Source organism: Phaethon aethereus (genome assembly GCF_964289735.1).
Source record: "Phaethon aethereus genome assembly, chromosome: 1".
NCBI lineage: Eukaryota > Metazoa > Chordata > Aves > Phaethontiformes > Phaethontidae > Phaethon > Phaethon aethereus.
The window spans coordinates 136,556,500-136,584,311 of NC_138575.1; the positions used below are offsets into that span (position 1 = coordinate 136,556,500).

Here is a 27,812-nt window from a genome sequence, read left to right on the forward strand (position 1 = left end):
CCCTGCCCGGGCGTCTGAACCAGGCCAGGGGCGTCGCTTCGTATCCCGAAAGCTGAGTGGAACTTGGTGAGACGGCTGCGGTTCGCTCTGCGTCCCCGGGGCCTGTCGGGGGAAGAGAGGGAAGGAGGGAGGGAGTCTTCTTTGCGGCAAAATGACTGGACTCTTCTTCAGAGAACTTTCTCCTTAAAAAGGCTTTATAGTCTTAACCAAGAATGAATTTTACATATTAACAAAGCTTACACCTGAGTGAAGGCTCTTAAATTTGAGAATTCAAAGCACCGTTGCTTTCCAGTCCGCTTGGTGTATTTGTGGAGCTGGCACCTTCAGTTCAATCACACTGAGTATGTGTATGCGTGGTTTGGTTTGGTTTCTTTCAATTTATATTATGCCGTGTAGCTGTTGATGAGCAGCAAATTCATGCTTTGGTAGATAAATGGTGGAATACATTTCTGAAATGTTTCTGTTATTTAAACCTCTCAGTACAAAGTTGCTTAATTTCATTTTAATCTGTGAGATTAAAACACATACTGCCCTCATGCTCTTAGATTAGTCTATGTCATTGTTTTGCGATGTATAGTTTTCTTATTCTTAATGGTCAGTTTGGCTAGTCCCAAAACTATTTAATTTTTTTGTTGTTTACTTCTGTAGATGGAAAACGTCCAGATAGGTTAAAATTTCTGCAGAGAACTAATCCTGACAAAAATGGAGATGCATACAGTTTTATTGTAGAGGAATATACATAAAGTTAAATAAAGATGCTTCTAGGTGAGCAGGAACAATTCTTGTCCTACAATGGCGAAGTCCTCATATTTCAGCTGTCAAAAACAAAACATGTGGAGGAAGCAGCTGATAAAACAATGAATTTATGTGTCAGAAGAATGGTGTTCAACAGAGACACTAAGCTGTTTGTTCAGAAATCTTCTGGAGTATTCAGTATGCGTGCCAATCACTTAAAAACTGAAATCATTTGTTGTAGCTGCACAACGGATTCCAGAACTGGGATTATTCTTCCCTGCGTTTTGATGAAACAGAAAAAACGGAACAATGTTGTCAAATACCTTTTATTGTTGCTTCACAGCTCAAATCAATTTGAGCAGTTCTTTCATTTTAAATTGGATTATGAGCTGAAAGAAGACATCAGGTTGTTTAGTGGCCCTTCAGTCTTGTGGAGGCATGCCAACAAGCTGTTCTACATCTCTTCTGACACCTGCACAGTTCTGAGTGCTCCTGTTCAGCTTTCTTCTGTTGTGTGGACAGGTGAAATTGAGGATGAAGGCACTGTTGTCTTAGGGACAGGAACTGCTTGCCTGCCAGACAATGAAGATGAGGATAAGTTTTCCACTTCAGACAGAGCCATCTGGGGTAGTGAGTTCTTTGCATACACAATTGAAACGAAAAACATGCTAACTGGCACATGCTTTATGCCTCATGCTTACAGCAGGGTGGTATCTTCTGTCTATGTCTGCAAGAACGAAATGTTGAAAAAACAGCTCCGGATAGCGCTTGTTGCCATAACCCACAAGAATCAGCTTATTTGGTTCCAGGATGGTCTCCCTAAAGGTGTTTGTGAACTTCCTTATGAGAAACCATATTCAGTAAAAACAGCTGTAACCAGTAGCAATGATTTGCTATTTATTGTGTCTTTTGCTTCCGGAAATATTTGTGTTGTACAGAGGAGAGACCACTTACAGGTATTTGTGGCTTTAAACAGCTCCCTTTTACTACTGTATCTTTTTTAGTATATATTGTCTTGCTGGAGGTTTCTGCAACTGAAAAGCTACATGTTTAAGTTCTATAGATTTGGGGGTTTTTTGCTATTGCTTCTGTTAAAATAACCTGTCCTAAAGTATGAGGTTGTTTTGCTTTCATTGCTTGCTCAGATATCTGAAAAGAAACTCTGGATTCTGTTATTTAATAATATACTTTATGAATCTGAGCTAAAGCTTCTGTTGCTGATTGAAAACTTCCATAGCATGAGAACTTGAAGTTGTAAGATAGTTATGAGTGTGCCTACATAATTTGTGTTAAAGTGAAAGTAAACGGATATCATTGCAAAGCATAAACTTCTCAGTGGAATTTAAAAGCCTTTTGAGTCTCGGTTCCTAGTAACAAAAAGTATTGCTTCATGGAAATGACAAGAAGAGGCCTCACTTTTGTTTCCTAAAGTCAGGAGAGACAAAGTTAACTGCTAGAGTTTTGTAATACTCTGTCAAGAATACTCACATAACTTGGGAAATGAAAGTTTGTCCTATTTAGTTGTCAGCATTATTATACAAATTTGTCTTTACCTCACAAACATATTTAAGTGTGCAATGCAACAAAGGTATTTCTGAATGTCAAAGGTATAATGTCTTTGCCTGATCTGCAAGTATTACTAGTTCTAAATAAATATAACAGCATTCAGTTATTCATCTGTTTGAGTACACTGAAAAGTTGTCATCTCTTCCTTGCCACCTGTATTCTGCAAAGTGATCTTAAAAGAGAAACGGCTAATTTTCCCCAGAGTGGCATACTCTAAATGATGGAGTAAGAATGAGAGCTTGGAACTTCTTGAAACACTGTGTTCCACACACCTGAATAGGCTGTATCTTTACAGAAAGCAAGCTTCACCAAAACAGAATCTCAAATACAAGATTTATTCAAATATATGTATTTTTAAACCTCTTCTACTGTAGGTGGCTTCCAAATGGCAAAAAGTGAAGTCTGTTCTGGTAGATGATTTCATTGGCTCTGGAAGTGAGCAACTGTTACTGCTTTTTAAGGATGACTCCAATACAGACGTGTTAAGTACATTCAAAATAACAGATCTTGGAGAGGTCGACTATGCAGTAAGTTCAGCTTGCTTTTTCTCAGCTACTCAATCTGTGCTTACTAAATTAAGAAAACCTCAAGAAATCATTAAAGTATTGGTGCAAAGTAAAATTGGATGTGTGCAGTAAAATGCCCTGAAGTTTGAATACAATATTCCCTGCGTTAATCATAAAATAAGTCATCTGAAGAGATTATTCTACTTCCTTGGTAGCATCAACATTCTTTGTAGAAATTAAAATAATGCATTTGGAAATGCTTTGCATAGGTAACAGGTTTGCTACAATGCTTACCTTTTGGCTAAGAATTCTTAATTAAGGCCACAGTGCTTGTTAATTATCTTCTCATAATTGAGTCTTTCCATTATGTACTATCAACCTCTAATTGCTTTCAGAGGATAAGATTTTTCTTTTAAAATGCAGACTGTGATTCTTCTGGTTTTCTTTATTTTCCTCCAGATTTTTATAGTGCTGTGTATAATAGCCTGTACCTTACTTTCAGCTTTTTAATTAATTCAGGGTTTTGTTTTGGTTTTTTAGAGTAGTTTTAATTATAAACATGATGTTCCTGCTGCAGAAGGATTGCAAGAGAATGGTTTGCTTACTGTCCAAGCCCTTGAAACAAGATTACAGGTTTGTACTCAATGGTTCTGCCTCCATATTTTCTCCAAATTACTTTTATGTATCATTACATTATCTAAAAGGTGAGGTTAATAATACTCTTTTTATTGGAGAAGTGGTTCAGGGAGAAGACAACATTATTAAATATCCATTCTTGAATCAGTGGTCATCTGTGTTTCAGTTTGCTCGGTTGTTACAAACACATTTGGGTAATTGGAAGGGTCTAATTTAATTTCAATTAAGATTTTGAGATAATGCTGAAGCCATCCTATCAAAACTTCTTAACAGTCATTTTACTCATGGATGTTTAAATACCAGTTTAATAAAATTAGAACGTTTGCTTCTTGTGCTCCATATTACACGTTTTGAGATAGTGAACTCACCGGGTTCCCAGTGAGTACCATTAAGTGGTATTTAATCTTGAAAATAAAGAAGGGCGTTATGGTCTGTTTCTTTGTCCATGGACTTCAGTCAAGTTGGCTTTTACTTTTGCCCAAATTAGTGAATATGGTTATTTCGCCACCTGCTGATGTTTCTCCTCCTGTTACTAGCAGTTTTATTAAGATAATTTTGCAAAGTAGAGTAGGTGAAGCTAAAATGTATCCTTTTTTAATTAGCATCATTTAGAAAACAGGCTGGAGGGAACTTACCAGAGTCCAAGTAATCAGTGAGAATATATCATTGCCTTTCTTTCTACCTTTCATCCTGTTAGTAAACACCCAGTGTACTCTCCAGGATGTTCTTTTGCAGTATTGTGTGTTGGCCCATACTAAATGGGTAATAACTGATCAAATAGGATTTTTTTTTTATTTAAAAAAAAAAGGCAAAAAACAAACGAACAAAAAAACCCCAAACACAGAACTTTAGGAGATTGACTCAATTTGAGATTTAGGCTATGATGTGTGGTTATTGTTAGTTTGCTAAGAGTGCTTTAAGTATGAGATAGGAATTAATTGTTCCTTTCATTAGAGAATTAGTGAAAACTTAAGTAGGGTATTGTGGCAGTTTTATCTCCAGCCTTTAAAAAAGAAGCAAATTAACTGGCAAAACTTTAGTACTGAAAGAAAAGGAAGACTATGACCCATTAGGAAAAGACTGAAAAAGAAAAGACATTTCTAGTTCTAATTACAAAAGAGATGTCTAAAGAGATATTATATATCTTCAAAAAGATAAAAGCTGGTTTTTGGACAACACTGGGCAATAGTTTTTTTTCCTTCCAGGAAGGCAAAAGAAAATGGAAGTTGGATTAATTTTGAGGACCTCTTGAGGTCCCATCCAACCTTACACTTTTACAGTTTTTCAGTTTGCACATTGGCTTTTACACACAGAAGTGCAAGCTTCCTTCCATATGCATTTTCTTCTGTTTCTGCATTCTTTTGGGTAGTCATATATTTTAAAACTGGTTTCTTTGCTGCATTTTTTCCCTACTCATTACATTACATTCCTCTTCTACAAAATACAAATTCGTTTCAATCTCTGTCATTTGTTGTTCCTTCCACTTTTGTCATGAAGATTGGTCACCCTGCCACTGACAGCTGTTTGTTCTATGTAACTTGTCTTTTGATTTTGTTCTTTTAATACACCAACTGGATTTCAGCTGTACAGATTTGTGTGAGTCTCTGTTAGGATCAAATGAGTAGTCTGTTTTGCACATTCTACTGGTTCTGCTAGAAATAAGCCTCTGGCTGGAGATTTCATGCATCATCTGCTGATAAAGTTCTTACAGACACTCAATCCTTCAGAAGACCTAATTTATTTATTATTTAAAGATCTTTTAATTGTCTAATTTTCAAAGCCACATGCTAGCACAAGCATTGTAAGCAAGTTGAAAATTGTCCTATGTTTTAATGCTGTAAACCTCTGAAATTGTCATGCTGATAAATGTGAAAGTAGGTGCAGATATTTCTTTTTAACCTTACTGTTGCTATCTTCATTGGTCTGTATGTTTCCTTGAACAGTGAAATACTCTTGCTGTTTTCTGTCGTCTGATGTATAATTGAATTTCAAGGATGATTGTTTTGATGCAGTAGTGCATGGATCCTGCTTAGCTTGGGAATTTCCAAAGGCCATTTAGCCTTGGAGTGGTGCCTTTTGATATTTATCATCAAAATTCAAGTCTTCTAGAAATTTGCAATCAAATCATGTTTTGACAGTCTTTACAGAATCTCATCTTTTAGGGCAAAATAAAATAGCAAATGCAGTCCTTTTTCGTATGTCTGCTGCTTACCCCTTATTATCTGCATAGCTGTTTTCTAGCCATGTGAGAACTTTGGCAGGGCTGAATTATGGTCCGCTGCATTTAAGTTATACACAGTAATACATAATAAGTTGCATTTTGCAGGTAGTGAAATTGAAAAATACATCAGTCTGTGCATTTTTGAATTGTTTTAATGATTCTTTTGTATACAGTATTTTGGGCCTGAATACAACCTTTTCTTCTTTGAAGATTTTTTTTTTCTTTAACATTCATTTTACTATGTTCTGAAGAAGACTTCCCTTGGCATGGCACTGCAGTTACATTACAACAGCTGAGATAACAGGGTTTCTCATGGTTTTTATTCGCTGTTATGGCAGAAAATACCACAAGTCAGAAGTGTCTTTTTATGTCCACTGGCCTGTTCTCCCCCTGCAAGTATCTAATGGTTTTGTTAGGATGCCAAAATGCCAAATGAATGGCAATGGTTAGAATGCCAAATTCTTTTACCTATGATTAACTTGTTTCCTTTGACTTGGTTTTCCTGTTTTGGGGCGGGTATTTTTTTAATTCTTACTACTGATTTATTGAATTGCTGTAATGTCTAATTGTTTTGTTCTCATTCTGATAATGCTGATTTAGTAGTAAGTGTAAAGTTGTTTAAGAAATGTTCTGTACATTTTATTTTTTATTACTATTTTTAGTTTTAAGTATTTGTTTTTCTGGATTTTGCTGTAGGTTGGCCCATTTTCTTTTTGATGTTTTTTCATAAGGGATTTCAGTGACTTGAAAAACCCAGAACCATTCATTTACCACATGAGCAGCTTCAGCTTATAGATCTCTGAATTATGTTTCCCTCTGGCTTTTTTTGTCTACTTTTTCCAGTTTACCTTTGCTTTTCCCAGTATTTTTAGTATTATCAGTCATGAAGCTTCCTTTCCATTTTCTTTCCTTTGTAAAAGTGCCACAATTCTTGGCTTGGTAGTTTTAATTCTGACTATTTAGCACCCATTTAGTTTAGGTATTTATTTATTTATGGGTACGGCAACTTTCATTGCAATGTGTCAAAGCACTTGGCTGTTCTACTTCTAAGCATCTGCCTTAATTTGCTTTGCTTTTGACAGTGATTCATCTGTTCTGCCTTCATGCCGGATTTACTCACAGCTCTATTGTGTTCGGCTCTGGACTGTGTTGTTTTTGTTGATATTTATTTTCTAGTTTAAGGTAATTTAGTTTTATTTTCTTAGTTTCACAATGCAAAGATTGTGACTTCTACTGATGTTTGTTGCACGGTACATCATGGCATATGGCAGAAATTATATGCATGTCACTTGTTCCAGGAAGTGTTGATCAGCCCATCAACCAGTCTTGGATTTGCCATATGCTAAATTTAAGGTCTCTTTCTTGTGTTGCTTTATGAGGAAAAAGGACTTGCAAAAGTCAGATTGGTCAGCAAACATACACCAGTGAATCTTTGTCCGTTTTGACTGCTGCTCAGTCTGTGCTTCCCCATTTGCTTTCTGTTTCTCAGTTGTTTATTCAGGAGTTGCTCACCAATGGAAGTAAGTAATGGTTTAGTAGTCTGATGACGTCGATTAGGAAGGTATTGTAGAATCATCTTTGTTCTTAACTCTTCCTTAAGTCTGGCATCGGATTATTGCTTGGAATCTGGTACTTAGGATGCATGGTTTGATAGGTGGCAAATGAATTTTTTACAGAACTTACCATGATGAGTGCTACTTGCTCTGAATGTCCTTTAGCATTGCAGCTTTAGCAGAGGGCACCACTTTGCTTACAGGATCTGCTTTTTATTCAGACTTGTCTGTGGGTTATAATTGATCTTGATTTGTTTTGGGGGGGGGGTTTAGGGGTGCAGAGAGGGAGTTTTGTTTTTGCATTCCAGTGGTGAGCTTTGTTCTCTCCTTGGCAGCATTGGCCTTCTCAGAATATTGTTTTCCAGAGAATAGCTTTTGAAGAGCTTTCTTAAAATCTAAGAAGCTGGTGCTGGCATGCCTTTTTTTTTTTTTTTCTGAACTGAAAGTAATAATTTACTTGATCAATAACCAGTACAAGTCTTGAGAAAAAATTGAAACTGATATAAATATAAAAGTGAAGCAGGAATAATAATGAAAGGGCTGAATACCTACATAATTTAATAAAATTTACCTTAGAAGTTTGTCTTAAGCTCTAGGTTTAATATTGAGAGGATAAGATTCTTAGACTCATAGTTTGGCTGCAGAGTGGCCTGACTTGAACATTTCTTAGAAGCATTACTTGAGGAACACCAGGATCTTGACTTGTCATACTTGCGTAAAAATGGAAACCTGAAAAGATATCTTGGTAGCTTCAATATCAGTTCTTATTTGCAGTAGACCTAAGCGTAAGTCTTAATGATAATTTTTATCTTTTACAGGCTGGTTGCACCTCTGTTCGAGAGCTACAGCAGCATTTAGGACTCAAAAAGAGAATTATTCTTGAATCTTGCAGAGCATTAATAGATCTTGTTGAAGAAAGAACCCATATTCTACCAACTGCAAAAGAGGTAAAATGCAGAAGAGAGACAGATCACTTCTGAATTCTGCCGAGCCATTTGCAGAGGGTGCTTCCCTCAACCACTTGTTACTTTGACCAGTAGGGATTGCTGCTGTAAAAACTCATTAATATGCTTTTTAAGTCTGGTTCTTTACCTTAACCTGTCACTGTATGTAGATAAGAGTAAACTTAGTTGTCTTTACTTGAAATTGCTTTGCACAATACCTCCAAACAACTGAATTGTATGGAGGAGTAACCTCTAACAAAGAGTTAGTGACAAAACAGTAGCGGCAGTGTACAGTCTTAATTGTCACAGTTGCCTCGATATTGAATATCTGTCTGTGATCTAACACTTTACAAAAAATGAGCTGTCATAGAACTGTGTAAACAAAATTGACTTTTATAGTGGGAACTGTGGGATGAGAATGTGGTGGAGGTTGGGAAAATGTTATCTTAATATGTTGCTCAAAAGAAGCCTCCTATTTTACTTGAAATGGAGTTGATCTCCCTTTCAGTTAATGTTGTCGTCCCTTTCAAGTCAGCCAGGTTTAGACAACAAAATTTTGAGCAATTAATGCAGTAATATAAAATCTAGTTCCTTAAATGTTGTTTGGACAATTAATTGTATGACATTTCAAAATTTAAATATGCGATGTTTAAAAAGAGAGAATGAGTTGTGCTTTTCATGATACCATGTGCTTTAAGAAAATGTAATTCTATCTTTTGAATCTATTGTAGAGAATAAACTAGTTTATATAGATTTCATTTTATGTATCTTAAAAGCACTTCCAGCAATCATTTGTGGTAAAACACAAAGTAATGCAGTATAAAAAGAACTAACATCTCCACTTAATTTATCTAAAAAAATGTTTTTTTCTGTAAGGAAGGTCTTGTCTCTCTCTGGGATGATGTAGAAAATCCTCCTCTTAGTAAAGAGACATCATTGGCATCTAAAGTTCCACAGCACTTCATAGAGAAATTGTGGCAGCGTGTTGTGGGTGACAGCTTGGTAGTTGGTGTAAAACTAACTGAACCATTTTACTTGTAAGTATATAAATTTATCTAATAATTTCATTGAGTAGTTTTATAGAAACTGAATTTGCTGGTTAAACTCTGCAGTAGCAAGATTTTTGAACTTTAAACTTTCTCATTTTGAACATCTGTATATAGTGTTTCAAATGTGTGTCTCAGTATGGTTGCCGCTGCTTGTCTCTCTCCAAGCACTGTGCAAAAGAATATGTTTTATAGCCAAAAATCTCTTGTGTCATTATAACCACATCCTTACTGGAATCTTTTTCCAACAGAGTTTTCTTTGACAAAAATGATGGTGCTTTATAGTCTGTGTTGACTATATGCAATGTTGACAATGCTGACATCAGTATGTGGTATAGATAAAGCTCTGTCTTAGCTATACAGTTCCTGATGCCTTACTGTTAACATCTTGCCATTCCTAAAGAGTGATTTGCTTAAAGAAGTGCAAAAGAAAACATTTTAAATTCTCTGATCAACTTAATAGATACTCAGCTTTTGAATTGAACTATGCTACAGTCAAGTATCCAATCAAAACGAATATTTGCTAAGCTTATGTATTGTGTAAATTACATGGAACAATCAGCCATACAATACTTAAACCTTCAAAATTATTTGTTTATTTTTATTATTGTCTCTAAAATGATTTGTTTATTCTGCTTGTTTTAATTGCTCAGTTCTAGTTGTGTAAATACTACTTATATCATTTTCCCCTTACAGGGAGGGAACTAATTTGGAACACAGTTTAAAAAAATAGGATTACATGAAACATAAATTTACAATGTGCATTGTGTAATGTAAGCTTTTGTTTTTCACTGACAAAAAGAGTCAGAACTTACATTTTGACCTGTATTCCCACAAGCAGTGTAGCTGAGACTCTGTTAGGGTAAGCTTAAAGACTGTTGATGCTGCTCAATATCATTCAAGTGGTTGTGAGGGAGCTGACCTGCTATGCCCTTTGGCCATTCTGCTAGAGCTGCGGGTACATTATTTCTCAGCTGCCAGATTGCTATAACTGTACAAGAAAGTTGACCTCATCTTCTTGACAGCCTCTGTTAAGAGCTACCAAGGCAAAAGATTGTTTTTGCCTTTCCAGTGTTTACTCTTTTAGTTTTGGTGATGAAGACTTTTTGAAAATGAAATACTTAATTCCTGTATAGCTTCAGAAATCCTCAGATGTGGAACCATTCTTTAAAAACCAGCAGCAATATTGCCCTCTCCCCCGTTTTTACAGTTGAGAAAAGATCTGTGAAGGTATAGTCATTTGTCAAAGGTTACCTGGTAGGCTAGCAGCACAACCTAGGTCTTCTGGGCTCCAGTTCAGTACTATATACAACAACCTGTGTTTTTGGGGAAAAGAGTTTGCTTTCTCTCCACCCCCAACACTGTAAGTATTTATTGATTATTTTGGGGCTTCCTGCTAATCCAAGGTTGCAGTGCTGTTTTAGATTGCATTATGAGGTCGTGATACTTCTCCATAAAGAAAACTAGACATTCATAAAACTTTCAGATGTTAGTGACATCTTGAGACTGAATTGATTGACAGAATAAAATATTCATTAATGGAGGATCTGAAACAGTAATATTAGGTTTTCATTGAAAGAACCTGGTGTTGAATAAATAAAGTACTTCATACATTTCAGGAAATTACTACATGTTTAAGGTAATAGTATTTTAATAATTTTATTTTACTCTCTAATTTCAGTTTTGTTTGAATAGCTATAAAACAATATAGAAGAGATTTTAGTCCTCAAAGAGGGCAGAATTGTTACTTTCTGTGATTTTTTTATTAGAAGAAAGTTAAGTCTTTAAAAATAAGTTATAAATGTTATAGAGTATCTGCATGGGTTATGTGTAATTCTCAACGTTTACTGGGTGAATTATACATCCAGATTCTTTCAGTTGAAATGAGGCATCTAACTCCTAGAAGCTCTTAGAAAATTCAGTCCATGTTTTGAAAATGTTGATACTAAGCTTAGATGAAATAGTCATTTGAAGGACTTACACTCTTTGCACAGTCTATGACTTAACCTGGAATGATATTGGAGTTTGTGGTAGCCTTAAATGTCTCTCTAGATCTGCAAAGTTCTGGTTATTTGTCAGAAGGCAAAATACAAACTGGGAGTGCAGTCATCTTTTATGGATTTTCACAGGTCACTGAGTGATGTCAGCTTATCTTTAGTGGTGGATCAAGACTTCTCTTCAATTTCTCCAATTATCAAGTGTCAAAATAAAATCATTAAGCTGAACAAAGCCTTCTCAGCATTGGCTGTCTCCTCGTGTCAAATTGAGCCTCCTCCAAAAAAGATGAAACTGGACTTGCATAGCAAGAATGATCTGAAAAAAGAGTTTCCCAAGATATGTTCAGGGGTTCAGCTGGATGGAGCAAAGACAGTCGTTGCTGTTACCAGCCTTTCACCATTATTGGCATTTCATCGTGTGTGTTGCATAGTTCTTCTACATGCAAAGAAACAAAAACATTGGAATAATAGTTTACAGGAGAGCAAAAAGATTACTGTACTCTGTGGAAAAATTTTGTTAAGCCTGGAGGATATTTCAAATGGAAAATATTCAGTAAAGGTGCTAAGGGATAATAGTTACTGTACAGGTAAATGGACTGGTATAATTTGGATTCATAAATGTATGGTTGATTCTTTTGTTTACTCTAGGTGATGCCAACATAAGTTTTCAAGGTGTAATCACATCTGTCTCTTTGAACGTGAACTGCATAGGCCTGTTGGGAATTAAAAGCTGGGTGAAATACAAGATGGAACATTTTTTAAAATGAAAAAAATGTTAAGTGAGTTGCCGTAAGGTTTTGTGCTAGCGTTCGTGTTGAAGTGTATCTGAAAGGGTTAACTTTGAAGATAAGTCTGAGTACAGAATGGTGAAGCCTACCTGTTTTTCTATAAATAGGATACTGTTGATTAGATACATAGATTTTTTTTTTTTTCCCCTCATATGGTAATACCTTTTAAATAATACCAAAGTAATTGAAGCTTTTCCCCATCTACAGGTCTATTAAGGTCATTTGTTTTCCTTCCTTTCAATATTCCTGACTGAATTGATTTTGAACTGGGCTTCCGCTCATGTAGCAAAATATGCTTTTGATTGTTTGCAACGAATTTTAATTTCTTTCTTCCTTTAAAGACGTATCATTGCCTAAAGCCAACATGTCATCTTACTATATCAGGAGGCTATTAATAGTCACCTTTTGGCAAGGTGACATTTATCTTTAGAGCTTTCATTACATAGGTAGGCCTCTGTTAATCAGCTATTTTGCTTGACAGAAGTAGGTATAAGAATTTAGGTGAGAAGAAAATTCCCAAAGAACGCCTGAATGCAGGTGCAAACTTTTCGCATAAAACTGGGAGAGTGAACCAAAAATCTAAGCACATTTAATGTGTGCAACATGATTAAAATATTTAGGTCAAATATCTTTTTACTGTATTTTCTTGCAGGTTCCACGGAAGATATGCTTACTGTCCTTGCAGTATCTATCAGATTCTCCTTTCAGATTGTGTCTTCTGACTACACATTGACTCCAGTAAATTCATGGTTATTGGGAGAAATGGAGTGCACACCATTTAAGGAATGCCAGGACAACATATTCTGTCATAAAGCAGGAAATGTGTACGGTACAGTCTTTAACTGGACCCTGAAAAATCCATTTGAAGGAGTTCTAACATTATTTTGCAGGTAAAATTGCTCAAGAAATGTAGAGTATATTCATCTTGCATATGCACTTTCTTATCTTTATGCTATTTCTTACTGGTACTGTAAACAACAGCCAAAATCATAACCAACAGGCTTCTAGTATGATGATATGATAACCATCAGCAATAACAGAATTATTTTCAAATCAAAACTATCAGAACCTGAACTGCATTGATTAATTTTGTCTAGGCTAGAACATTGAATTACAAATAAGTCTAGTCTCCATTAATATCTGCTTGATACTATTTCTTTTGTTCATTTCACTTCATAATTTTATATTCATTTTTCTTCTGTTATTTTTAGTATAATATGTAATTTTTCTTCAACATGTGTTGATTTTTAAAAAAACTCCTTAAGGGGACGTTAAAAAAAAGGCAAACACAAACAAACAACAACAAACTCCACATTTTATTAAATTTAAATTTATTGCTATGTCCTTTTGTAGTTTAGTACTGCAACATAAATTTAGTCTAAATGTGTACATGTTTCTGATGTATTTATTTCCTATACACCATGATTTTGAAAAGGAAATAATCTGAAGAGTCTCAGTGATTTCTTTTTCTTATGTAGATTCTTGGACAAGTGTCTATGAAATTTCCTAAACTAGGCTAAACAAGTTAGTAATACTGACATAATTTATGATTTAGCTGGATAAGGCTCACAACATAAAAAGTACTTCTCAAGTATTGACAAATGTTGCCTATCCTGAAGAGTTCAAGCTAAAAAATAAAACAAAGAAAAGGTATATCTCTTTAGAGTCTCTAATTAATAGTGAGGTTCAATCTTTTACTCAAATTAGGAGTTGATTTCCCTCTTTTATGTAAGAGGAAAGACTGAGATGTTTACGAAATCAATTCATAAAAATTTTAAGTCTCAAGACTTTTGGTTCCTTTTGAAAAGTTAGGTTACTTGATACTATTCACTTTTGATCCAATTATAGTTAGAGCACTGCATGTTTATGCTGTAATTATGATTGTATTTTCTCTATCTTTTTTCCCCATCTTTGGATTGATCTTTTATCCAGCTAGGATATTTCTGTGATAGCTGGGCGCTACAGACTATTCTTTTTCACAGCCTTTCAAAACCAAAATAAACTATATATAAGTAGTGGAATGTTATGATATAATATAAAATATTAATAGCCAGACCAGGTATCCACAGGATATTCAGCCCCCTGAGCTGGAAGACAGGTATGGAGAGCAGAATAAACTCCCCATAATCCATCAGGAAATAGTTAAGTACCTGCTATGCCACCTGGATACGCACAAGTCTATGGGGCCTGATGGGATACACCCAAGAGTACTGAGGGAGCTGGCGGAGGAGCTTGCCAAGCCACTCTCCATCATTTATCAGCAGTTCTGGTTAACAGGGGAGGTCCCAGATGACTGAAGGCTTGCCAATGTGACACCCATCTACAAGAAGGGCCAGAAGGAGGATCCTGGGAACTACAGGCCTGTCAGCCTGACTGCGGTACTGGGGGAGTGATTCATCTTGACAGTGCTCAAAGGGCATGTGCAGGACAACCAGTGGATCAGGCCCAGCCAGCACAGGTTCATGAAAGGCAGGTCCTGCTTGACCAGCCTGATCTCCTTCTATGACCAGGTGACCCGCCTAGTGGATGAGGGAAAGGCTGTGGATATTGTCTACCTGGACTTTAGTAAAGCCTTTGACAGCGTCTCCCACAGCATTCTCCTGGAGAAACTGGCGGCTCATGGCTTAGACAGGTTTACTCTTCACTGGGTAAAGAACTGGCTGGATGACCGAGCCCAGAGAGTCGTGGTGAAGGGAGTTAAATCCGGCTGGCAGCTGGTCACAAGTGGTGTTCCCCAGGGCTTGGTTCTGGGACCGGTCTTGTTCAATATCTTTATTGATGATCTGGATGAGGGGATCGAGTGCTCCCTCAGTAAGTTTGCAGATGACACCGAGCTGGGTGGTAGTGTTGATCTGCTTGAGGGTAGGAGGGCTCTGCAGAGGGATCTGGACAGGCTGGATCGATGGGCAGAGGCCAACTGTATGAGGTTTAATAAGGCCAAGTGCTGGGTCCCACACTTGGGTCACAACAAGCCCATGCTACAGGCTTGGGGAGGAGTGGCTGGAGAGCTGCTCAGCAGAAAAGAACCTGGGGGTGCTGGTTGACAGCCGGCTGAACATGAGCCAGCAGTGTGCCCAGGTGACCAAGAAGGCCAACAGCGTCCTGGCCTGTATCAGAAATAGTGGAAGTGGTAGGGCCGGGAAGGAGTAGGGAAGTGGTTGTGCCCCTGTACTCAGCACTGGTGAGGCCACACCTTGAATCCTGTGTTCAGTTTTGGGCCCCTCGCTACAAGAAGGTCATTGAGGTGCTTGAGTGTGTCCAGAGAAGGGCAACAAAGCTGGTGAGGGGTCTGGAGCACAAGTCGTATGAGGAGCGGCTGAGGGAACTGGGGTTGTTCAGTCTGGAGAAAAGGATGCTGAAGGGAGACTTTATAGCTCTCTACAACTACCTGAAAGGGGGTTGTGGCGACAAGGGTGTTGGTCTCTTTTCCCAAGTAACTAGCAACAGGGCGAGAGGAAATGGCCTCAAGTTGCGCCAGGGGAGGCTTAGACTAGATATTAGGAAAAATTTCATTACAGAGAGAGTGGTCAAGCATTGGAACAGGCTTCCCAGGGAGGTGGTGGAGTCACCATCACTGGAAGTGTTCAAAAAACGTGTAGATGTGGCGCTTCAGGACATGGTGGTGTTGGGTTAACGGTTGGACTTGATGATCTCGAAGGTCCCTTCCAACCTTAATGATTCTATGATTCTGTGATAACTAAATTGAAATATAAGTACTTCAAGGAAATATGCCTTTCTGATCTGTGTGGAAAAAACTAGCTACTTGGTGATGCTTATGGTGTTTTTTTGGTTGTTTTTGGTTGGTTTGTTGGGTTTGGGTTTTTGGGTTTTTTTCTGAGATAATTTTTTTTTTTTCCATCAAAAGACATCTTCTGAGGAGTTTATCTGGGCATTCCTCTTAGAATGAGGTATGTGTCACTCTGTCATATATGCTACACTGGTGTCCAGGGGAGTAGGTTCCCTGATGATTACCAGCACTATTTTATATTGGTTTCTTAATAATTTTGAATGTCTGATTTTTAAGAATGAATTCCCCTCTCGACCATTGAAAAAAAAAAACAAGCTTTGGGACACCTAATAGCCATGCTCTACATACCTATCAATAGTGACAATCTATAAACTTTTTTCTGCCCTTAAATGTAGACCAGACAACACATTTCCTTTGTGCTATTACATGTGGCCTTCACATACAACAAATTGCTTCTTAGAGAAACAAATGATACACAGGTAACCCTAATCGTGGACATATCTTTTAGCATAGAATATTTATGTTGCTGAAGTTTGCTTAGTGTCAGTTCTTTTGATGTAGAGTGGCTAGTGTGCACGCCATTAGAAAGCCCTTGCTTTCTTTTATAGATACAGTTACACATAATAGTTAAAACCATAATCAACAGAAGTTTTTCCCTGTTTGGTTTAAAGTAGCTTTGTTTTATTTTCCACTGTAGAATTTTGAAGATGTAAGGTAGCTTTAATAATAATAATAATAATAATAATAATCATCTTACTTTACAGAAACCTGACAGTCTTGTTCCAGTGCCTTCATAGCCTTACTAGAGTTCTCCCACCAAGCTGTGATGTAAAACTCCAGAGATCTGGAAGCAAAGGTGTACTTACTGAACAGTTAGCACTGGCTTTGGAAAGAGAAATGCTCACCTCGAGGAGTTCTTTCTTCGCAGAAGCAAGTAAAGCTGAAAACAGTCTGACATGGGGGAATGAGCCTGACAAGAGAACCGGTGATGCTCCCATGGCTTCGTTATTGGACAGTGAGGAGGGAGTTCAGCAATTCAGAAAGAAGCTTCAGAATGAAAGGGAAGAGAGTGTGCTAAGTATGAATCAAACAATGAATGGTGCCCTTTACCAGGAAATTGCTTTGAAACTAGCAGAAGCTCAGCTCAGTTCAGATATGATAGCGTGGAGACTGAGCAAGTCCTAGAAACCATTCACTAAATTTATTTTGAATAAAGTTTTATTAAAATTATACCATTAAATAATACTTATTTTTTCATGGGTACTTATCAGGTTTTATTCTATAGCTCAGTTATTCCTACAGATAAAGACTGGTATTTTGGTTGATGACTTGTAGCTGGTTTGACAAGAATTTAATATTAAAGATAGCCAAGTCATTATTTTGTTACAGATTTTGAAAATATTATGTTTAGGGTATTTTCTAATAAGTCCTATTCCAAAGTCATAATTCTTGAACTATAAATTAGTTATATTGGAAAAAAAAATTAACAAGCATGTACTGTTTAAAATAGTCTTATTAAACCTGTAAGATGACTGTTTACACAGGTAAAACAACCTTTTTTTAGAAATCTTAAGACAGTTATGGAAAAGATCTAAGTTAAGCAACCAGTTTCAATTCAGAGGAGAGGCAGCTTATCTTCATGATATATCAAGCCTTTGAAATAATTTTTAATTATACCACTTGAGGAAGAAAACTCAAACAAGATTGTACCTTGTAGGCCTATCTTCCACAGAGCCCACCCTCAGATCTGAGAGATGTTGGAGACAGAGCACCAGATCAGGCCTCTTATACAAAATCTCAAGAACTCATGAAGATTTGCTCTGCAATAAAACCCCTTCAGGTTTGAGAGGTCCATTCCCAGAATCTAGTGATAGGGCTAATCTCATTGGTAAAACCTGGAGGAAACTGTCCTTCCTTGGACATTAACCTAGCTTCAGTGTCAGAAGATTTGTTTGCTCATTCCCAAAGCGATAAATGATTGTCTGCTGATACTAGCTGCTCAGTGCTTTTGGCCTAGCTCAAGTATTTTAAATAATGGGCAACTCTGCCTATTATTCCTCCCTTCTCTGGTTTGAACAAGATACCACCAATGCATCCAGGAAGAGAACTGCCTGTGATCTTGCGGGTACTACTTGCTGAAAGAGTCAGTTTTTAATAATTTTTTCTACTGTTTTCAGCTTTGTGAGTGGCAGAAAGCTTAGAAAATCCCAAATCACAATCATTTGCTTCCTTTTATCTTGTAAGCAAAACTTTCCTAGTGTTTGTCACCATTTTTATAAAGTTGTCAACATTTTGCTTTTCAGTTTTCCTGTAAATAAAGTTTTAATGGTTAACATCTGCATCATGCACTCTGACAATAAAGGTTTGGCTGGAAGAATGGAAGATACTTATTGACTCAAAGGAACACTGACATTTCAGAATAATTCTATATCTTTTTTCATCAGAAAGTTCAACTTCTGTATGTATATCCTCCAGAAGCATTAGAGTAGTGATGTTTTTCAGTCTGAGACATCTTCTCATATTGTCAGCAACAGTAAACTGATGCACATCTGAAGGCAAAACATTAGCTAGAAAAACAGTAAATGAGAGAACACTGTGCTGAGTGAACACTGGAGAAGTTCAACCCAGCTTAGTGACAGTCTCACTTTTGAGATATTCAGTATTAAATGTTTCTTTTTTAGCTATATAGCAGCAAAATTTTGCATTAAGATGTCAAGAATGTCTTAAGAAATTGTCACAGATATTTGAAACTCAGTATTTACTGGATGAGAAAGAATTGTTAAAAAAAATTTCCTTTGTTAAGCCTGAATGCTGTTCAGCCCATAGGTAAAGCTTAAGAGCTCATTGTCAGAGCTTAGCAGTCAGTTGTCACTGGAATTTCCAGAAGAAACTTCATGATTATAAACACTTAAATGAAGCAAAAAATCTCAAAGTGCAATCCTGTAGCTTGCAGCTAAGGGCAAGACCTTGGTAAACCAGCTGAGCAGAAACTTTCAGAGCAAGAAAGCTACTGTTCAGCTCAGGGCACTTGAAGGCACTTATGCAAGGCAGTGTAAACAGTCTGGCAGTTGATTTTTATTAGCACTACTGTAGCAGCCTAGTGTCATGTTGTAACTAACCATCACATGTATCTGTCTGTCTTTAAAAAACTTCTGCTTGGTTTTGCATCCCTTTATTGAACTAGTAAGAGTGGGACAAATGAAGAGAAGCTTCTCAGGACAGAAGTTGCCAGTTTCTAATTCCATGGAGTTGTTAACTTACGTTATTTAAAAGCAGCAAACAGTGAAATCACAGGAGTGTGCATGTGTAATTACTAGAGTAGAATAATAATGTACACAACATGTTCCTACTAAAGAGTCTCTCCAAAGGCATGAATGTTCAATTTGCAGATCATCAAAAGCTTTCCTAAAAGCTCTAAGATTCCTGGGAGTAGTTCTCCAACTGACTAGGAATGTGTAATGACATGGCACAACTTTCAGTGGTAGTGATGCAATTGTTGGGTGTATTACATATGCAAATGCATTGCATGTGTACTTTTATGTGCCAAAATCTCAAGGTCTGCTGGAAATAATTGGAAGGTTTGTGCTGATATGTTTTTTTTTTGGCCACGAATCATGGAAAAATGGAGCAGGTTTGAACAAAGGTTCAGTCTCTCTAGAGTCTTATCTTCAAGTGTCAGCAACAGGGGTTTCGTTTAGAGATATTCGCTTTCCTAAACTTGCCTTTTGGAAGTAAAAGCAGCTAAAGGTGTTAACCTTCAGTCTATTTAGTCTATCATGATGGTTAATCTCAGCACATGCTGGTGTTCAAATGGAGAGTCCAAATTGCACTGACTAGGAAAACTGGTTAGGTTGGTTCACTATGTTTCTGTCATGAACAGTTGGAGTCCCGTTTTCTGGACTTCCAAGAAAGTCTTGGAAGTGAATTCTTGCATAAAGTGAGTTCTGCGAGTACTTTTTTTGGGCAAATAATTTGAGAAATGGAATCAGTTAGTGGCAGCAGCAGCCCTAGTTACTGGGGATTGGTATTGCCAAGAAATAACTGCTAAAATAGTTGGATGCTTGATTCTGTAAATTCCTTTTTCCATAATAGATCAAGTTGGGAGAGATGCAGATCACAGCTAACAGAAGGCTTTTTTGTTACTCAAGCTGTTACTAATAGCAGGTAACTATTCACACAATGCATTCACTTGATCACACACTCATAATTACTCTGTAGGAGCAATAACCGGGAGGCCAATCCCAATCCCTGGGACCTCCACCTCCTAGGTAGGTAGTTTAGAAAGTCCCTTAAGAACACTTCACTTCATCAGGTGTGTATATGTAATTCTGTGGGGTTTTTGCCTGCATATAGCAACTGCTACCTGCTTGTACACAATCCCAGTTGTGCAGCCCATGGTCGCTGTGGTTAGTGGTGTTGTACACAGCTAGTAGTCTCTTGGTATTCTGAATTTATCAGTTCTGGTGGATTTAACAGGACAACTGGTCTCCAGAGCTTACCAGTTCCTGGGAGACTTTCGTATGCTCCTTCTCAGCACATAATCTCCTCAGCCTGCTGATTGCTGGTAACCATTCCTCCATCCAGAGCTGTGGAACCCTTTTACACAAACTGGCACAGAAGGGACCTTTATCACATAGAAACTTTTGACAAGGTAGTAAAATTATGCATAGAGCCAACATGTCTTGATCCCAAAGGCTCAAAAAAACCATAGTTTTGATTTCTGAAAACCAGCAGATGTCAGTAGTTTCTGGCAGGTGTCTAGGAGTGGTTCCAGTTCTCTGGCCCGGGCAGTGATCAGTGTGTAGGCGTGTGCCTTGCAATGGCTCTATTACCACCTGTTTCAAAAGACTGTCTTGCAAAAGGGAAGCCTGCTCTAGGAAACAGGAGCTGTCATGCCTAAAGGCACTCATGTCCGTCTTAGCACTTCTAAAGTCATCATGATTTAAGGCCCTAAGAGGATTCGTGTGTCAAAGAACTCTGTTTTTCCAGCCAAGTTGGTATAATAAATAAAATCACTTATTATAGTGTTTTTCTCTGCTGTTCTCAGGCAGGAAAAACCTGTCTGCTCTAGAGTAGTCTCTGTTGGATAGCAATATTTCCTTTTCAAGTTTGTGTATGTATGTGTATATTTCAGATCAACCAGCAGTCTGCTGGCCTGTTCATGGTAGTGAGAGTTAAGCCTTCCTTCTCCGCTACTGATTTTTGTTTTCTCACAGCTTTTGACAGTTTGGGAACTGTGGCAGTCTTATGAACGGTCTCTTCTGAATCATGCTGACTCTGCTAAGAAAAAAATAATAATGCTAGTATTTTTATCCATGAGTGAGTTATTCATGAGAGACTATTAACAAAGATTATAGGGTTAGCAAAAGGAGTATCCAAACAATGGTGGTTTTCTTCTCCCTTCTCTGCTTCCCTGGGAGAGATGAAGTCTTAAACAAGTGGAAGGTAAGTGTCGATGCAAGGATTTAAAATTTTGATTAGATATAAAGGCATAGGTTTGAGCATTTTGTTGTTGGTGGGTTTAGTTTCTTTCATTTTTTTGGTTGTTTTTTTTTCAGTACACTCTTCTCTGCACTCTAGGCATGCCACTGGGTACGAACAAGGTGATCATCTTGACGAGTATGTAGTAGGAGTTTCTAGCCAGGAGAAAAACTGTACCAAATCCTCCCAAGGGGAAAGGCAAAAGAGTAGGAGGCTTAATACTGCTCTTTAGACATATTAATTATTGCTTTAAGGAGATGATACTGCTTTGTCTTTTTCTGTGACCTCAGGTTTCTGGTATGTGACAACCTTACCCCTTGAATGTATTGAGAAATTCATAATTCATAGGTGCAAAGATGGCAGCTGTGTGTTTATAAATCACTTGGCTAGAGCAAAGACTGCCAAAGTGTCAGATTTGTAGCAGTACAGTTCCTGCCTGAAGTCCTACATTCACAAAACCCTGTTGCTTAGCTGTGGTATTTAGGTCAGGTCCACAGGTTGGTAAAGCAGTCTTAGGTAAACTAATCCTCCTCCTCCTTCTTGTCTAAATGGAGAGGTGGTGAATCATTTGCCCAGCTGTGATCCTTACCTGCACAGAGAGGTATAAAGATAGGTATATAGACTTACATAAATAGTAAGACTTTGTACCGAGTCCTTCAAAACAGCTGCGCTGCCTCTGTACCTGCCCCCTTTTCCTCTCCCTAGAGCCCCAGTTACAGTTTTGAACCCAACATGTGATGTCTTCTTTTGTAATCCTGCGTTTGAAATGTTCTCGAGTGTGAGGGGAAAAGCAGAAGCTGCCAGAAGCTTCCAAAATTCGTGGTTGGTGGGAGTCTGCTGTTTCTGTACAGTCTGTGCTGTTCCCTCCCCACAGGCTCTACTGAGGGTGGGTTTTGAGAGCCTTCATGCTTCCCTCCCACCCCAGTGATCAAATACTGGAGACCAAAAAGACAATTACTTCTAAAATGCAAAAATTAACTTTGCCTCGCTTTATCATGTAGGAAACGGGTATATTTTCTTTTCCAAGGGATATAACTCTGCTAAATCAGATCATCTACAGATAAAATCATGTCCCTGATGCAAAGTGCACCTTGAGGAAGCTTTCAAGTGCCTGGGGCACTCGAGCAAGTAATTGTGCAATACAGAAAAAAACATTTCCTCCTCACACCCCTGACGCTCCCCACCCCCAGCTGAGTACTCCATGACTGTTTATGATGATAAGTGTAGGATTTTTTAAAAAGATTTCTGCAATTAAGGCTCATTCTTAACTGAACTCTACTTATTGGCAGTGGATTTTAGTGCTACCTACAACAGTTTAAAACTTTGCTTTAACTTTGCCTCTTCTCAACCTCATTTAAGAAAATTCAGCATTCATTGGATGTGTTAGTATACAACTACAATTTTTCATCTATATTTGGATGTGAATTTTTGATACACAATCTGTGTAGATATCCAAGGAGAAGTGAATTTTGAGGAGGGGTGGGGATGGCAGAGTCTTTCTCCTTTTTTTTTTTTTTCCCAAAGTGGTATGAAATTTCTTAATGATTATCCAGCTGTGTCCAAACAGAGATAATATGTACCAGCTGCTTTAATTGCCACAAATCAGCTGCATGGGATAAAGTGACATCAGAGAAACCAGAGAAAATCATGTAATATTGTAGGCATGTATATTTTTCAACACAACTGTAAGAAGAAATGATACGAGACAGTCAGACCAGTTCAGCGCTCTTCACTGTTCGACAGCTTTTTTTCTTGGTTGGTTATTTGTCAGCAGAGTCTAAAATAATGACCGAGAGCAGCTGTTGAATTTAAAGATCCCATGCACTTTCTTAGAATATGCAACATGGATAAGAATTGCTTCACATTTGCTTTCACATTCCTTAGGTGATGAATTGTTACCCATGCTGGAGGGTCAGTATTGGCAGTCATGTATGCAGGAGTGAGGTTGTCTTTCACCGTCCCATCCAAAGGCTGTCTGTGAATTAATAACAAGAAGATAAATACAACCACCATCCTATGAATAACAGTAATTGCCACCTCAGCAGGTAAATACAACCACCATCCTATGAGTAACAGTAATTGCCACCTCAGCAGGAACAGAGCTGAAATTACAGGTTCCAGTGGGGGATAATCACCAATCGCCTAATGCTGATGGTTTCACTGGGATTATTTTTCCCTAATGATATTCCCAATTTTCTCCAAGTACATGATTTATATTTAATTACTCAAGCACGGCATGTCAGTTGTGATTATTTAACTAAAACACTCAAGAATTTATAATTTTGGTTTACTCCATGAGGTTTCAAGTCATGTGCATTGCAGCATATTTTACCTGCCACTTGGCCAGAGGAGTGCCTGTGTAAATGCAGAAATGAAAAAAATTATATTCCTGAAGTAATCTTTTAGTGTTTCCATCTCACTGCAAAACTAAGTGAACTATTGCAATGCAAAGTACCTCAGTAGTACACACCACCTTCTCAATAAACATGCTTTTTCTTTAGCTGTAGGTCAGTTTTTAGTAATTTTATGGGAAAAATGTATCAGCTTCATCCTTTTCAAAGTAGCTCACTTTTTTAAAAATCTGCTCTGAGTGCATATATTACTGCTCGATGACTGATACGTTTCACCCAGAGTCTGCAAAAGACATGATGCCTTATTACTGGGATGTTTTACTTCAGAACGGAATTGCTAATTTAAAAACTTTTCCCTTTTTTTAGGGTTGGGCAATGAAATAGACTTGGCAGAAATAATCAAAGATGATGAATAAATGATCCCTGCTTATTGCATTTTCCCTAAACTTGAATATATTGTCTTCTGAAAGTATAACTAGATAATCCACTGAAATAGCATAAACTGTATAATCTTCTCTGGGAAAAAAAAAGTACTGAAAAGGCTTGGGGAAAGAATAAATCTCTATTCTATTTTCTCACCAGAGAGATATGAATTTGCACAAACTAGTGTATTTTCTTGATAAATTGGCATGTTGTAGGCAAAAAGAGGATGAAGAACAGAGGACTACTGTCATTTTGAAATGGAGTCCTATGCTAAGTACTCTTTCTTACTGCCTGTTGGAAACACTTGGAGTGAATTGAATTCTTTAAAAATCCACTTTAACCTTCTATAAATTAGTAGCATGTCTGAACACTAGCACATTAACAGTATCAATGATCCCGGATTTGAATGTTTTAAGTGACTGTGGATAGCCTGAGGTTATAATAATGATTACTTTAACAACATCTAAAGTGCATTTTTTTTAAAGTTACTGGAATTTGTGGCATATTAGACAGCTCGTACACGTGTAAATCTACCCCAGTGGTACAGCTAATCTGGGGAGAACTCGTTTCTCACACTTCCATGGGCCGTTCACGGGCCCTCACCTTGACCAGTGCTATTTCTAATGCCCCCTTAACATGGGTTGTTCAGCCCACCCCACATACCTCCCTTGCTACCGTCGCAGCCGTGAAACTTAATTTTTGCTGTACGCACAAAAATAAGGATCTTTGCTTTTAAAGTCACAAAACCTTTGACATGTCAGCCTTTTGTTTTCATGTGGCTGGGAGGTGGCAACTCATCTGCGTACTGTAACTGTCCTTCCCTCTGAACGTCAATGTTTAAACCTCTTGGGATCCAACGCCATGCCTCCTTTTCGCCACTGCCTCCCCTTTCCCCGACCTGAACCCCTTTTTAGACGTCGTACGCTCTTTGGGTTGGATCCTGGCCTCATCAAAGACAATGGCAAAACTTTCTGAGAGCTTCCAAGATCTGGACATCCCCATCGTGATTCAGAACCTGCTTTTCATTTCAGCAGGGGGGATCAGTGGGTTTCATAGGCCCAGATTTACAAATATTCTACCCCTTTGCACAGGATTTTGTCAGCAGTTAGTGTAATTTTTTAGTAGGCACAACTTGGCCAAATTTCTGAAGTTAAAGGCAGAGAACTAACAAATTATAAACACAGCAATAAATTTAGACTTGCATTTATTTTGCAGTTAGTCTCTGTTCCTTCTTATTTTTTATTTACACTGATTTGATGCTTCAATTTTATTTGAAAATGTTTGTAATAAAGCTGGCCAGTAATGTGCCTGTGTTCAACAAGGTAGCAATACAGCTTGTTTTAGTCACTGATAATGATATTTCAGGTTGTTCATGGCAAACTGCATGTTTTGAGGGTTTAATGAACAAATACTAAAATTTATGTGCTTTGAATACCAGAGGTGTGCTGGAAAAGAAAGCCAGATTTCAGTTGTGAGCTATGAGAAATCATTAAAGTTACATATAATTTCAGGGCAAGGAAACACCATTCCTTCTTCAAGTTATAGTAGAAATACCATATGGTGTTTTTTCCTTTTAGGTTCAAGTTCTTTCAATATCGTAGCAAAAGATACACTTAAGAGTTCATGTTTCCAACTTTGAATATAAAGTTTTAGAGACAAAGAGTAACTCAAAAGCTAAATACGCCTTACTGATATTTGACTAAACATCTCCAGAAGGAATTATCAAATTGTTTTGAGTGTGACAATCAAAACCTAAGGAGTTTTCTGGCCATCAGCCTCCTACTGAAAAATCATGAAACTTCTCTGACAGTTACTATTAAGTGAAAAAGTTATATTGGATTAATTAATGTAGTTAAGCTATTTCTCTTACGAGTTTGAAAAATTAAGCATTAGGCCACCAGCAAGCTAGCTGTAGGGTACTCCGAGGTGATTTTGGCGATTTGTGAGACTGCAATTTGGAAATCAGCTTGTTTGCTTGCTTTGAGGCATTCTTTATATACTTCTGTGGTCTTGTGTAGATAGTGATGTTAGTACAGAACCTGTTATTTATCTTAAGCAGCTTCTAGGAGATAGCTGATCCTGATAAAATGCTTCAAAGACATCGTGGGTGCTAAACAACATTGTTACCTTGTATCACTTACTGCAAAAAAAAAGTGTAGAAATTCCTCAGCTGTTATACGTTTAAACAGGGTTTATCTTTTCCCTTACCGGTTTACAAGTCTTATCTTTATTGCAGGTGATGCGCACTGATTTACCTCGCCTTTACGCTGGAATCCTTTATAAATCTATTCTGAATAAGAGCAAATCTTACATCGGTAAACTGTGCTGAGCTTCTCCATCTGGAACATACTGCAATTACAAAACCATTCGCAAATTTGTGTTCTCTGAAGGAAAAAAAAACCCTGCTGATTAATAATCAATGACAGACCAAGACGCGTTTGCTGAAAGCACCTCTGCCTGCAGTCGGCCTTTGTGGATACGTAAAATAGCAGCTGGTGTTGTCAGCGAGGTTGGCGGTGTCTATGTACAGTGGGTGTCCGTCTTGAAACCGCACAGGCAATTTTTAAGACCACCTGTCAGGGCTGCCTTTATCAGCGGGGCAAGCGGGCAGTTCCACGTCCCGCCTCGCCGGCGCGGTCTGGCTGCGCGCTGCCGGGGAGGAGGTGAGCGGTGCTGGGAGCAGCCGTCCGGTCGCTCCCCGGCGGGCAAAGTTGGAGGAGAACGACCCCCGAGCTCCCTGGCCGTGGGGATGGTGCTTGTCTAGGGTCGAGCATGCGCCAGCGCTTCCCAGCACAGTTTTGGCCGAGGCCAGTGGGTGCCTCTCACCCGTGGTCCCAGGGCACGGGGCAGGGGGACCGACGGCCAGTCCCGGAGAGCGGCTTTGCTGCGTCTCCACCCGTCAGGGAGGAAGAGGACGTATGGATGCAGAAACAAGAGGGAGCAAGCCGCTCAGGTTAGCGCTGACGTGGGCTGTGGTGTCGGAGGTGGTTCGCTCTCGCGTGGTGTGAAACCCACCCTGAAAAGCACTTTCAGGGGCTGGCAGGCCTCAGGGGGACCTCTCGCTGCGGCTCCTGTTTGCCTTGCCCGGTAAGCGTTTTGCAAGCCGGTAGAGGAACAGACGGGGTGGCTCTGAAAAAAAAAAGAGTGCTGTGCTGGCCGGCTGAGACCTACGGCCCGAGCGAGGGGTCTTTCTGGGGTGCTGGGCTCGAGCTGGAGGGCGGCGCAGGGCCGGGAGTGCCGCCAGCCGAGCGCTCGGTCACTTCTCCACACCCTTCCGGCCCCTGCCCAAGAGGTCAGGGAGGGAAAAGTCATTACAGAGCGGTAACTGCAGAAGTTGGGGAGGAGGGGGCCGCATGGGGCTTGCTGAACTGGGGCTTCATTAGCCCAAGTCTTTCTCCAGGAGAGGCTCCCCATGATTTTGGACTCGGTAGCACTGGAGGTGCTCTGCCCCAGTGCCCAGCAGCTGCCACGGGCCGTGCTGGCCTCGAGTGCCCCGCGTCCCAGTCCCGCAGGGAGGCGGCTCTCGATGCGGCTGCGACGTCACGGCCGGCGGTAACGCATGGGGGGATGCGGTGACAGAAATAGTGCTGCCGCGCGTATAAATAGCTCCACGTACTGCTAAAATGATGGTGGCAGGGTACTATACCACGGATTTATTTATATCTCTGGAAATGCCATGAACTTGGTCACCAAGCATCAGGTTTGTGCTGTGAGCTATTTTGATTCTGTTTCCCCTCAGCACAATACAATTCATAAAAATCCTTGGTTTTCTCCATCAGTCTCAGCTTCTTGCCTGCAGTGATAGCTACCAAAAAAA

At 38.6% G+C, this 27,812-nt stretch overlaps 1 protein-coding gene across 1 annotated transcript; it reads left to right on the forward strand.

Moving 5' to 3' along the window:
• Window positions 1–755: 755 nt before the first annotated feature.
• Window positions 756–16,925, forward strand: FANCB (FA complementation group B; the record flags this gene model as incomplete). The annotated part of the gene is made up of 8 exons (XM_082014154.1): window positions 756–1,691; window positions 2,676–2,828; window positions 3,348–3,440; window positions 8,036–8,164; window positions 9,038–9,198; window positions 11,337–11,791; window positions 12,645–12,882; window positions 16,505–16,925. 8 exons carry the CDS (start codon window positions 756–758, stop codon window positions 16,923–16,925), a joined length of 2,586 nt encoding a protein of 861 aa, XP_081870280.1.
• Window positions 16,926–27,812: the final 10,887 nt, after the last annotated feature.